The sequence below is a fragment of the Scylla paramamosain genome, chromosome 25, assembly GCF_035594125.1.
Source record: "Scylla paramamosain isolate STU-SP2022 chromosome 25, ASM3559412v1, whole genome shotgun sequence".
Classification (NCBI taxonomy): domain Eukaryota; kingdom Metazoa; phylum Arthropoda; class Malacostraca; order Decapoda; family Portunidae; genus Scylla; species Scylla paramamosain.
This window is the reverse complement of record NC_087175.1, coordinates 5,452,501-5,465,000: the sequence shown is the minus strand read 5'-3', so window position 1 is coordinate 5,465,000 and position 12,500 is coordinate 5,452,501. Positions and strand designations below refer to the sequence as shown.

Genomic DNA, 12,500 nt, shown 5'->3' with positions numbered 1-12,500 from the left:
CCTCCCACTTCTTTCTTTTTCTCTTCTGTTCTCTTTTCTCTTCTTCTTCGTCTCTTTCTTACATTGTCCTCTTTCTTCCTAATCTTTTTCTCTTCCTTTTCTCCTCTTCCTGTTTTTCTTACCTTCTACTTCTTTTTCCTACTGTTTTTCGTTCTTCTTTTCTCTTTTCTCCTTTTCTTCTTCCTGTCTTTCTTACTTCATCCCTCTTCCTTACTCCCTACTTTTTTTCCTCCTCCTCTTCTTCCTGTTTTTTCTTACTTTCACCTCCTTCTTTTTACTTTTCTCTCTTCTTTATTCTTTCCTCCTTTCCTACTCTCTTTCTCTAATCTGTATCGTCTCAGTTTCTTTTCTATTTCCTTTTCTCTCTGTCTTTCTTACTTTTCCCCTTCCTTCTCCTCTCCCTTTTTCTCCATTTTCTCATCTATTCTTCTCTTTCCTCCCCTTCCTGACTTCTTTACCTGTTCATTTCCTCCTCCTTTTCCTCTCACTCTCACCTGTCTCTCTCTCTCTCTCTCTCTCTCTCTCTCTCTCTCTCTCTCTCTCTCTCTCTCTCTCTCTCTCTCTCTCTCTCTCTCTCTCACGCACCTGTTTGTTTGATCAAGTCACACCTGTCGAGAGTTCACCTGTAATTGGTTTCTCTCATCACCTGCTCTATCAGCCACGCAGGTAAAGGGGTGATGGTGGTGGTGGTGGTGGTGGTGGTGGTGGTGGTGGTGGTGACAGACATAATAATAACAATAACATTAAAAAGTACGGAAGTTGAAAGATAAAAAATAAATAAATAAATAAATAAAAAGTGAAAAAAACGTGAAAATAAAGGAGATTATATATTAATCCTTTCATATCATCACTTTTATTTATTTATTTATTTATTTATTTGTTTTATTTCATCACACCTTTTCATTTCACGCTGAGTTGAGGTATTTAATGTGTGTGTGTGTGTGTGTGTGTGTGTGTGTGTGTGTGTGTGTGTGTGTGTGTGTGTGTGTGTGTGTGTGTGTGTGTGTGTGTGTGTGTGTTGCCGTGGTGTTGTTGGTGTTTCTCATGCTAAAAGATCCTAAATCACTGTCTTCCTCCTCCTCCTCTTCCTCCTCCTTTTCCTCCTCCTCCTCCTCCTCCTCTTCTTTACTTCTTCATTTTTCCCAAGCGCTAATTCTTCCCTTTCTTATTCCAGTTTCTCCTACTTTGTTATTTTCTTCTCCTCCTCCTCCTCCTCCTCCTCCTCCTCCTCCCTCTACTCCTTATTCTCTTTCTCCTCCTCCTCCTCTTATTTACTTCTTCATTCCTCCTAAGCACTAATTCTTCCTCTTCTACTTTGTTATTATTTTCTCCTCCTCCTCCTCTTCCTCTCTCTACTCTTTATTCTCTTCCTTCTCCTCCTCCACCTTCTCATCCTTTTCCTCTTCCTTCTCCTCCTCCTCCCCCTCCACTAATGGTAACCCAAATAAAAGCCAATGAACTTGCTGCTACCTCCTCCTCCTCCTCCTCCTCCTCCTCCTCCTCCTCCTCCTCCTCCTCCTTATCAGTACCAAGCAACATTAATTTATCTCTCTTATTTTCATTTCCATTTTTCCTTGATTTGAATATTTACCTATCTATTTTTTTATTATTTAGTTACCCTCTCTCTCTCTCTCTCTCTCTCTCTCTCTCTCTCTCTCTCTCTCTGAACCCCCGCTGCTTCTAACCTTATGAACCTTGATAGTAAAGAATGTAGGGAAATTATTATTATTATTATTACTGCTACATTTACTTTTATTATTATTATTATTATTATTATTATTATTATTATTACCTTTAGATATATTAAAGGTTTCTCACTGAGGGTTCGAAGCAAGGGTCTACATTTACAGGGGAGGACAAGCTTTTCACCAGTAAGCCACCCCCGTGTTTAATCCACTTATCTACCTGGCTGAGTGCGGTAATTAATTTAAATGAGAGGGGTTGTTTTTATCATTGTTACCTGTGAAGTCTGTCTGTCTGTCTGTCCGTCTATCTGTTTGTTTGTTTGTTTGTTTGTCTGTTTGTTTATAAAATTGTGCGGTTTTAATGAAATATCTATATTTTTTTGTCTGTCTGTCTGTCTGTCTGTCTGTTTGGTATTTAGATTGAAAGGTTAGTGTGTCTGTGTGTCTGTCTGTGTGTCTGTCTGTCTGTCTGTCTGTCTGTCTGCCTTTCATATGAGGAAGTGAAAGTAACAAAAAGTGCCATATAATAATGAAATGTGGAAACAAACATCTAATTAAGTTATTACTCTCTCTCTCTCTCTCTCTCTCTCTCTCTCTCTCTCTCTCTCTCTCTCTCTCTCTCTCTCTCTCTCTCTCTCTTGTCTGCCGCATTCTTTCTCTTCCCAGAACTAATTTTTCTTCTAATTCCTTCTCTTTCCTACCTTCTTCCCTTCCCCTATTTCTCCTCCTCTTCCTTCTTTCCTTTTCCTCTTCTTCCTTCTTTCCTCTTCCTGCTCCTCCCTCTCCTTCATTTTCTTTCCCTTCCTCCCCTTAATTTCCTTCTCCTCCTCCTCTTTCTGGTTCTCCTTCTCTTCCTCCTTCTCCTTTTTTTCTTCTTCTTCCCCTCTTCTTCCTCTCCTCCTCCTGCTCCTCCTTCTCCTCTTATTTTTCTCTGTCCTTCATTCTCGTTCTCCTCCTCTTCTCCTCCTCCTCCATTTTCTTTTTCCTTTTCTTTTCCTTCCATCTTTACTCCTCTCACTCTTTCTTTTCCTTCATTCTCTTTCTATTCCTCTTCCGTTACTCCACTCCTCCTCCTCCTCCTCCTCCTTTACCTTCTCTTCTTTCTTTTCTTTAATTTTCTTTCCCTTTCTCTTCTCCCCCCTCCTCCTCCTCTTCCTCCTCTTTCTCCTCCTCCTGATCAATGGTGTGCGTGACCGAACAGCTTTAGGAGTAAATCATCCCGTTTTCTATGAGCAAAGAAAACGAGGCGTAAGCTCACACCTGCAAAAAAGCACAGTCTCCCCTTCAATGTCCTTCCTCTTGCTCCGTTTTCTGCTTCGGGATTACAGAATGAACAGAAAACGCGGTGCCAGCTTGTGAAATGTCGTTTTCTGAAGTAGTAGTAGTAGTAGTAATAGTAGTATCCTTACAACAGTAACTACCCTACTACTACTACTACTACTACTACTACTACTACTACTACTACTACTACTATCACTATCACCACCCACAGCCACCACCACTATTACTACTACAATTTTTTATGCATTTTTTTTTTCTATCTAACCAACAAAAATATTAAATAAAAAGACCATGATTCAATTACCTAACCCTTTCTAAGTACGTCCTTCAACAAGACTCTTATGGTCCTCCCTAAAAATAAAAAGAAAACGTGAAGAAAAAGCTGAAGAAAACGGAGTATTCAAGCAATTCATCCCTCAAGGTAATTTATTTTTTCGCTTTTCTTTATTTTTTTTTATTTATTCGTTTTTTTTTGTTTTTCATTCCTCAGGTTCGTTTATTTTTTTCCTTTTCTTCGTTTTTTCCTTTTTCTTTTTCACTTTTTTTTTTTATTTTTTTCCCTTAGTTCCTCAAATCATTTTTTTTTATCTATTTTTCTCTTTTCCATTTTCATTTCTCAGTCTTCATTTTTACTTTTCATTCCTCAGATCAATTTATTTTTTCCTTTTTTCCTTAACTTTTCCTTTTCCTTTTCCTTTTTTCTTTTTTATTTCCCTTTACACTCCTGACGTCAGTTCATTTTTCCTTTTTTTCTTCATTTTCATTTTTTTTATAATAATTTTAAAATTTTTCTTACCTTTTCATAATTTTCCTAAAGATTGTTTTTGTTTCTCTTCTCATAGATTTTTCGCCTCACGAGTCAATATTTTTTTTATTTTCCTTCTTATTTTCCTTTTTTTTTTTTAGCTCTATCCTGTCAAACATTTTTCTTTTTTCCTTCTCTTTTTTTCTTTATCTGCCTCTTTTTATTTATCCTTTCTATTCTATTTTATTTTTTTTTCTCTCTTTCGTTTTTTTTTTTTCTTTATTGCTTCTCTGCCTCCTCATTCTCTCACACAGCATGGTGCATTCTCTTCCTCTTCTTCCTCTTCCTCTTCTTCCTCCTCCTTCTCCTTATTCCTTTTCTTCTTTTTTATTCCTTCTTCTTCCCTCTTTGATTTTTTTTCTCTTCCTCGTCTTCCTCTTCCTCATCTTCATTCTTTCAGTCTTGTTCTTACTCTTCTTTTTACTCCTCCTCCTCCTCCTCCTCCTCCTCCTCCTCCTTCTTCTTCTTTTTCTTCCTTTCGTCTTCTTCTTTTACTTTTCCTCCTTCTCCTAATTTTCTTCTTCATTATCCTTCTTCTCCTTTTTATTCGTGTTTCTCTTCCTTGCTTTTATATTCATCTAGTTTTTAATTCCTCTTCCTCCTCCTCTTTTGCTGTTTCCTCCTCTTACTACTCCTCCTCCTCTTCTTCTTATAAATCATTCATATTTCGCCTTTCAATCTCCTCCTCCTCCTCCTCCTCCTCCTCCTCCTCCTCCTCCTCCTCCTCCATTTACCCTGCTTCCTACATCTCCTATTTTTCTTTCTCTCCTCTTCCTCTTATCATTATTCTCATTTTGACGTTTTTTAATCTCCCTCCTCCTCCTCCTCTTCCTCCTCCTCCTCCTCCTCTTCTTTCTCCTGCTGCTTCCCAAGGCCAGACAGAAGAGACTGAAGCATGGAAGGCTGGGTAGAGTCAAGAGAACCATACAAATCTTCATATTTTCGCAGAGAGAGAGAGAGAGAGAGAGAGAGAGAGAGAGAGAGAGAGAGAGAGAGAGAGAGAGAGAGAGAGAGAGAGAGAGAGAGAGAGAGAGTATACAGTTCAGTCATTAGAAAATCGATGAAAATAAAGAAAATAAAGGTAAGATTGAATAAAGGAAAGGAAAATAAACGAAGAGAAAAAAGGGAAAAAATAAATAAAAAGGAAATGATAGAAAAATGACAGATAGAGACATTTTTGCACAGGAGAGAGAGAGAGAGAGAGAGAGAGAGAGAGAGAGAGAGAGAGAGAGAGAGAGAGAGAGAGAGAGAGAGAGAGAGAGAGAGAGAGAGAGAGAGAGAGAGAGAGAGAGAGAGAGAGAGAGAATGACTAGACCTTCCTCACTGTCTCCTTGAGGAAACACAAGATTTTTCTCTTTATCATACTTTTCCTCTTTCCTTCCCTTTTTCCTCTTTCTTTCCCTTTTTCCTTCTCCGTTTTCCTTCTTTTCCTTCTCTACTTTCCCTTAGCCTCCTTTCCTCCTTCCTTCTTACCTTTCCTTCTTCTCTCCTTCAATTACTCTTCTTTTTTTCCTTTTTCCCTTCATCAATATTTCTTTAATTTTCCTCCTCTTCTCCTTTCCTTCTTCCCTCCTTCGTCTTTCCCTCCCATTCCTCAATTAATTTCTCCTCTTCCCTTAAATTGCTCTTTCTTCCTTCCTCTCCTCCTCCTCCTTCTCCTCCTCCTCCTCCATCAGTCTCACGTTCCCTCTCCTCTAAAAATCCATCTACTCTCTCTCTCTCTCTCTCTCTCTCTCTCTCTCTCTCTCTCTCTCTCTCTCTTGAACATAATCTCCTTCCTTCCTCTCTTCCTCTTCTTCCTTCCTTCCTCTCATGAAAACTTGGCAACGCAACTTACCTCCTCCTCCTCCTCCTCCTCCTCCTCCTCCTCCTCCTCCTCCTCCTCCTCCTCCCCCTCCCCCTCCTCCTCCTTCCTATTCCTCCTTCTTTCCATTCACTAGTTCCTGTCTCCCGTTCTTCCGGTCTCTCTCTCTCTCTCTCTCTCTCTCTCTCTCTCTCTCTCTCTCTCTCTCTCTCTCTCTCTCTCTCTCTCTGACACCCGGAAGTACCAGTGATAAATCTTGTCATTAAGGAGAGAGAGAACGAGAGCGAGAGAGAGAGAGAGAGAGAGAGAGAGAGAGAGAGAGAGAGAGAGAGAGAGAGAGAGAGAGAGAGAGAGAGAGAGAGAGAGAGAGAGAGTACAAAGACACAAATCCACCAGTTTAGTACGTAGTAAATTAATGAAGATAATAAAGGAAAGAGAAAAAGAAAGTGAGAGAGAGAAAAAAGGAGAGGGTAAATTAAGAGAGAAAGAGACAAGAGTGAAGAATATGATAAAGGTACAAGGAAGAAGAAGAAAATAAAGAAAACAGGAAAAGTATAGATGTAAGAAGATTAAACTAAACATTGTAAGAAAAGAAAATTATTATTATTACTATTATTATTGTTATTATTATTATTATTATTATTATTATTATTATTATCATTATTATTATTACTATTATTACTATTATTATTATTACTATTATCATTATTATTATCAAACTTCATAAAATCCCACATTTATTCGATTCATCCCTAATCCTCCTCTTCTTCTTCCTCTTCCCCCTCTTCTTCTTCTTCTTCTTCTTCTTCTTCTTCTTCTTCTTCTTCTTCTTCTTCTTCCTCCTCCTCCTCCTCCTTAAAATATTCCTTTCTCCCATCATTTATTTGTTCCTACTTATTCTCCCCTTTGTTCCTTGGTCCATATCCCCTCTCATCTTCCCCTTCCATCCTCCTCCTCCTCCTCCTCCTCCTCCTTTTCCTCCTCCTCCTCCTGAAACTCTTATTCTCTCATCCATTTCCCTTCATTCTCTTATTTTTTTATCTCCTTTTCCTTTATTTTCCCTTTCCTTTCCTTATTTTCGATGCTCTCCTCTCCTTTTCCTTCTTCCTCTCCCCCTTCTACTTCTTCCACCTTCCTCCCTTTTCCCCTTTTCATTCCTTCCCTATTTTCTTTTCTTTAGCATTTATTCTTTCTCTTCCTCCTTCCCTCTCTTTTTCCTCTCTTCCTTTCCCTTATCTTATATTCTTCTTCCCCTTCCTTCCTTCCTTCCTTCCTTCCTCTCTCTCTCTCTCTCTCTCTCTCTCTCTCTCTCTCTCTCTCTCTCTCTCTCTCTCTCTCTCTCTCTCTCTTTCTCCCCCTCTTCCTTTCCCTCTCTCCTCCTTTCTCTCCTTTCTCTCCCTTCTACTTTCCCTGCTTTCTCTCTCTCTCTCTCTCTCTCTCTCTCTCTCTCTCTCTCTCTCTCTCTCTCTCTCTCTCTCTCTCTCTCTCTCTCTCTCTCTCTCTCTCTCTCACACGTTTCCTTCTTCTTCCCCTCTAACTCTCTCCTTCCCCTTTCTTCCCCCTCTCTTTTCCCTCTCTTTCATCCCCTCTTTCCCTACGTAGGTCCCCTTCTACTTTTCCTCTCTTCCCCTCTTCCCCTCCTCTCTTCCCCTCTCCCCCTCCCCTCATCTGGGCGCCAATCACATTAGCAATCCAGGTAGTCATGATGGAGTAGTTTCTCACCTGTCTTACGGAAGTTAATTAGCTTCCCAGGCACAGGTAAGACCCCTACCTGTGCTGAGGAGAGGGGGAGAGGGTGGGAGGAGAAAGGGAGGAGTAAGAGGAGGGAAGGAGGGAATACGTAATGGTAAAGGGAGGGAGGGTAGGGAGGGAAGGAGGAAGGAAGGAAGAAGGGAAGGAGAGTAAAGTTGGAGGGAAAAGGGAGAGAAGGAGGGGAAGGAGGGGAAAACTGGAGGAGGGAGGGAAGGAAGGAAGGAAGGTAAAGCAGGAGGAAAGAAAAGAAGGAATGAGGGTGGGATGGAGGAAAGGAGGGTAAAGATGGAGGAAAGGGAGGAGGAAAGGAGGGAAAAAGAGAATAATTAAAGATAAAGATGAGTAAGGAGGAAAGGACGAACACAAGAAGAAAGGAAAAGGTGGAAAGACACAAGAGAAGGAAGAAGGAGGAAGGGAGGGAATGAGTAAAAATGGAAGGGAAGGGAGGAGGAGGAAGATGAGGAGGAGGAGGAGGAGGAGGAGGAGGAGGAGGAGGAGGAGGAGAGGAGGGAGAGGAGGGTGGGGAGAGAACCTTCTGCTTTGTTTTCCTTTTCTTCTATTATTACTTTCCCAGCAGTCTCATTGTAGGTAATTCTTTGTAACTCTATGTAATTCTATGTAACTAATTATGTGTAATGTTTTGTAACTCTTAGCAAATCTTAACTAATATATGTAATTCAATGTAATTATTTAAGTAAGTCTATGTAATTTTTTGTAACTTAAAGTCAAGCTAACCACATGTAATTGTTTATAGTATCGCCCATTGAACTTTTCCTTTTTCTTGTTTTCCTCTTTTCCTTCTTTATTTGCTGTCTTTCTTACATTTCCATCCTTTTCTCTCTTTTCCTTCTTTTCCTCATTTTTCTGTTTTTTACTTACATTCTTGCCTTCCTTTTTCCTTTTTCCCTTCTTATTTATTTATCCTTCTTTTCTCTTTTATCATTTTTTAGCATAATAATTTTCCCTTCTTTTTTTCTCTCTTTTTCGCTTCTCATCAATTCCTTTCTTTCCTTCCTCCTTCATTTTATCTTATTTCCTTACATTCTTTCCCTGTTTCTTTCATTCTTATCTATTCCCTTTTCCTTTATTTCTTCCTTCATTCTCTCTCACTTCCTTCTTCCATTATCTATTTTCTCCCTATGCAAACTATCTATTTCTCTTTCTCTGTTCCCTTCTTATTTATTCTCTTTTCCTCCATTTCCTCCTTCATTCTCACTTCCTCCTTCCCTTCTTCGTCTCTCTCTCTCTCTCTCTCTCTCTCTCTCTCTCTCTCCCCCTTCATTTCTCTTCTTCCCTTCATTTCTTCCCTCTCTCTTCCTTTCTCATCTATTCTCTTTTCCTTTCTCTTCTTCTTCGTTACCTTTTCTCAACTTTCTCACCTTCACCATCTCTCCTTTCGTAAACACGGGTCACTGATTCCCCCCTCCCTCCCCTGACCACGCCCCGCCCCTTCGTCAGTAGCTACGCCACCTATGGACTAATTCACGTGAGAAGGAAGCGTGACAAGGCACAGGTAAGTAGGTAGGTAGCTCTCTCTCTCTCTCTCTCTCTCTCTCTCTCTCTCTCTCTCTCTCTCTCTCTCTCTCTCTGGTGTAGGTGGTTGGTGGAGAGAAAATATGATAGACTGATGGCAGGAGGAGGAGGAGGAGGAGGAGGAGGAGAAAATAAAGAAAAAAAGTAGAAGAACAAGAACAAGAAGAACAAGAACACGAACAAGAACAAGAAGAACAAGAAGAACAAGAATAAGAACAAGAACAAGAAGAACAAGAACAAGAACAAGAAAACGAACAAGAACATAAACAATAACAAGGAAGAGGAGGAGGAGGAGGAGGAGGAGGAGGAGGAGGAGGAGGAGAAAAGGCACTCCTCCTCCTCCTCCTCCTCCTCCTCCTCCTCCTCTTCTTCCTTTCAGTGTATCCTTTCCCCATTTTCTTTCATGGAACTAATTATCGCTTCAAAAAACACCATGATGAAAAATGTTGTGCTAACTTTATTCTCTCTCTCTCTCTCTCTCTCTCTCTCTCTCTCTCTCTCTCTCTCTCTCTCTCTCTCTCTCTCTCTCTCTCTCTCTCTCCTCAGAACTACCTCACCCTTTTTCTCTCTATCTCTTCACCCTATAATTTTTCCCTACCTATTTTTTCACTTTTTTCAACCTTTTTTCTCTTCATTCTGTTCACCAATTCTTTTCACCTTTTTTCCTCACCCTATCTTTTCACCCTATATTTTTTTAGCTTATCTTTTTCACTCTATCTTTTCATTGGATTTCTATCTTTCTTTCTAGTCACCCTTCCTATCTTCATCCTATCTTTTTGTATTTCTTTTTATTCCTGTTTTCTCATCCTCTTTCTTTCACCCTATTTGGTGTTCATTACTCATCCTTCATCTCCTTCTTTCTCATTTTCTCTCTCCTTCAAATCCTTCCCTTCAAGCCATCACCATCTTTTACCTCTCTCTCTCTCTCTCTCTCTCTCTCTCTCTCTCTCTCTCTCTCTCTCTCTCTCTCTCTCTCTCTCTCTCTTTTTCTTCTTTATTTCATCACACGCACACACGCACGCAGGCACGTTCATTCCCTTCCTCTTTCCTTCTTCTTGTTCTTCTTCTTTTCCTTCTTTTCTCTCTCTTCCCTTTTTATCTGTTACTTTCTTTCCTTCCTTCTTCATTTTCTCTTACTTTCTCACTTTCTTTGTTTCTTTCATTCTTATATATTCCCTTTTCCTTTAGTTCATCCTTCATTCTCTCTTAATTCCTTATTCCATTCTTTATTTTCTCTTTCCTTTAATGAAGGCGAAAAGTCGATTTTTTTTATTTTATTTTTTTTTTTTGGCAGTAAAAATATATGTAAGGTTATTTTTGTTAATCAAGACTTTGGTACGTGAATGTGTGTGTGTGTGTGTGTGTGTGTGTGTGTGTGTGTGTGTGTGTGTGTGTGTGTGTGTGTGTGTGTGTGTGTGTGTGTGTGTGTGTGTGTGTGTGTGTGTGTGTGTGTGTGTGTGTGTGTGTGTGTGTTGGTGGAAGTTGTAATGTGTGTCTTTGGTGTTTGGTAGAGGAGGAGGAGGAGGAGGAGGAGGAGGAGGAGGAGGAGGAGGAGGAGGAGGAGGAGGAGGAGGAGGAGGAGGAGGAGGAGGAGGAGGAGGAGGAGGAGGAGGAGAAGAAGAAGAAGAAGAAGAAGAAGAAGAAGAAGAAGAAGAAGAAGAAGAAGAAGAAGAAGAAGAAGAAGAAGAAGAAGAAGAAGAAGAAGAAGAAGAAGTAAGAAAAATAACAACAACAACAACAACAACAACAAATTTTGCCCTGTCGCTGTGCATAGATCAACCTTTAATCAAAACACACACACACACACACACACACACACACACACACAGAGACGTCCCCCCGACACACACACAACAAACCAATCTCACCAACCCTCCCCCTCACACACACAAACACACACACACACACACACACACACACACACACACACACACACACACACACACACACACACACACACACACACACACACAGACAGACACAGACACTCACTCACCTTTTCCGCAGTAATGGTTCTCCACATCAAAAATGTCATAGGGGGCCACACACTTGCAGATGCCCTCCTCCTTGACGCACTTACTGTTGGGCAGCTCCGCACACTCATCCTCCACGTTGCCTGTGCAGACCGGCAGGGCCACTGTGGTAGGCTCTGTGTCTGGGGAAGAAAGAGTCAAGCTAATAACACTGATCTGATATTGCAGCCTGTACGACACTTTTTTTCTTTCTCTTATTCCTAATCTAATGCAAGAGTTAACTGGTATTCTCAAGTCTCCATCCGTCTCTCTGGCAAACTCTGCAACTCCCTGCCTGCTTCTGTATTTCCTCCTTCCTGTGACTTGAACTCTTTCACGAGGGAGGTTTTAGGACACTTAACCTGCAGTTTTTGACGACCGCTTTTGAGTCTGTTCAGGCACCGGTACTTCAGTGGGCTCTCTCTCTCTCTCTCTCTCTCTCTCTCTCTCTCTCTCTCTCTCTCTCTCTCTCTCTCTCTCTCTCTCTTTTTTTTTTTTTTTTTTTTTTTTAAACAAATATTTACAGAAAGGCTTAAAATTCCACGTTGAGTGTGGAATTATTTAAAAAGCCTATGTTAGTATTTTTAACAGGAATAACACTATACATGCTTAACATAAAGATTATAATGTTAATACAATAAAATAATAAAAATTTAAAGATTTAAAGCGCCAGTGGGGACAGGTGCGTGCTACGCCAGCTGTGGGCTGCCAGCTTCACCTGGTGCGTGGACATGTCCTGCACTTGGGGCGTGGCCGCCGTGAACATGTTCCACAGCCGCGAAGTCCTGGCTGTGTAGGTGCGCTGGTGTTGGCTAGAGCGAGATCGAGGCACCTTCACTAGCTCGTCGCTACTGGCTGCAGCTCTGGTGCACCTCTGTACTGCGTGTGGCAGCAGCCTCAGGGGGTCAAGGTGAGGGACCCTCTGCACCTGAGTTTTGTGGCACACCACTAGTGCCGACACGTCCCGGCGGTGCTCCAGTGACGTTACTGGTGGTGGGTGCTGTTGGTCCTCATCGGTGGCCACCAAGCGCAGGGCTCGCCGCTGCACAGCATCCAGTCTCTGCATGTGGGTGGCGGCACTCGACATCCAGGACAGGGCACCGTACTCCATACATGGGCGTATCTGTGCCCTGTATAGCGTGAGGATGCCCCGTGGGTCGAGGGTGTTCGCCATCCTACGCAGGGCAGAGACTCGGAGAGAGGTCTGGCGGGCGACGACACTGATGTGGTGATCGAAGCGTAGGCCGCGGTCCACAGACACGCCCAGGATCTTGATATAATCCTGAAGTGGCAGGCTCTTGCCTCCAAAACGCAGCTGTCCTGAGACTGCGTGTGAAGCACCTGGGGACCGCGAGATGACCATCGCCTGCGTCTTCTCAGGAGCGAAGTTGACCTGCCACATCTTTCCCCACTGCTCCACCAGTCCGAGCTGCCTGTTCAGCTCAGTGACGGCACGCTGACTGTCGAGGCGGCAGTAGGAGCGGGAGAGTGTGCAGTCGTCGGCGTATGCTGCCACAGATGACAGCTGCCGGAGGAGGTCGTCGATGTATATGTTCCATAGGACTGGGCCCAAGACGGAGCCTTGTGGAACTGAGGCCCGGACAGGTGAAGGTCTTGATGACTGCCCG

General features: G+C 41.9%; 1 protein-coding gene across 8 annotated transcripts in view; it reads right to left on the bottom strand.

Moving 5' to 3' along the window:
• Positions 1–12,500, bottom strand: part of LOC135113156 (uncharacterized) — a 123,712-nt gene that overhangs the window by 36,107 nt on the left and 75,105 nt on the right. For all 8 annotated transcript variants that reach the window (XM_064028236.1, XM_064028239.1, XM_064028240.1 and 5 more), the window contains exon 3: positions 10,857–11,015. In XM_064028236.1, the coding sequence (XP_063884306.1) occupies positions 10,857–11,015 (159 nt within the window). The remainder of the gene's footprint in view (positions 1–10,856; positions 11,016–12,500) is intronic.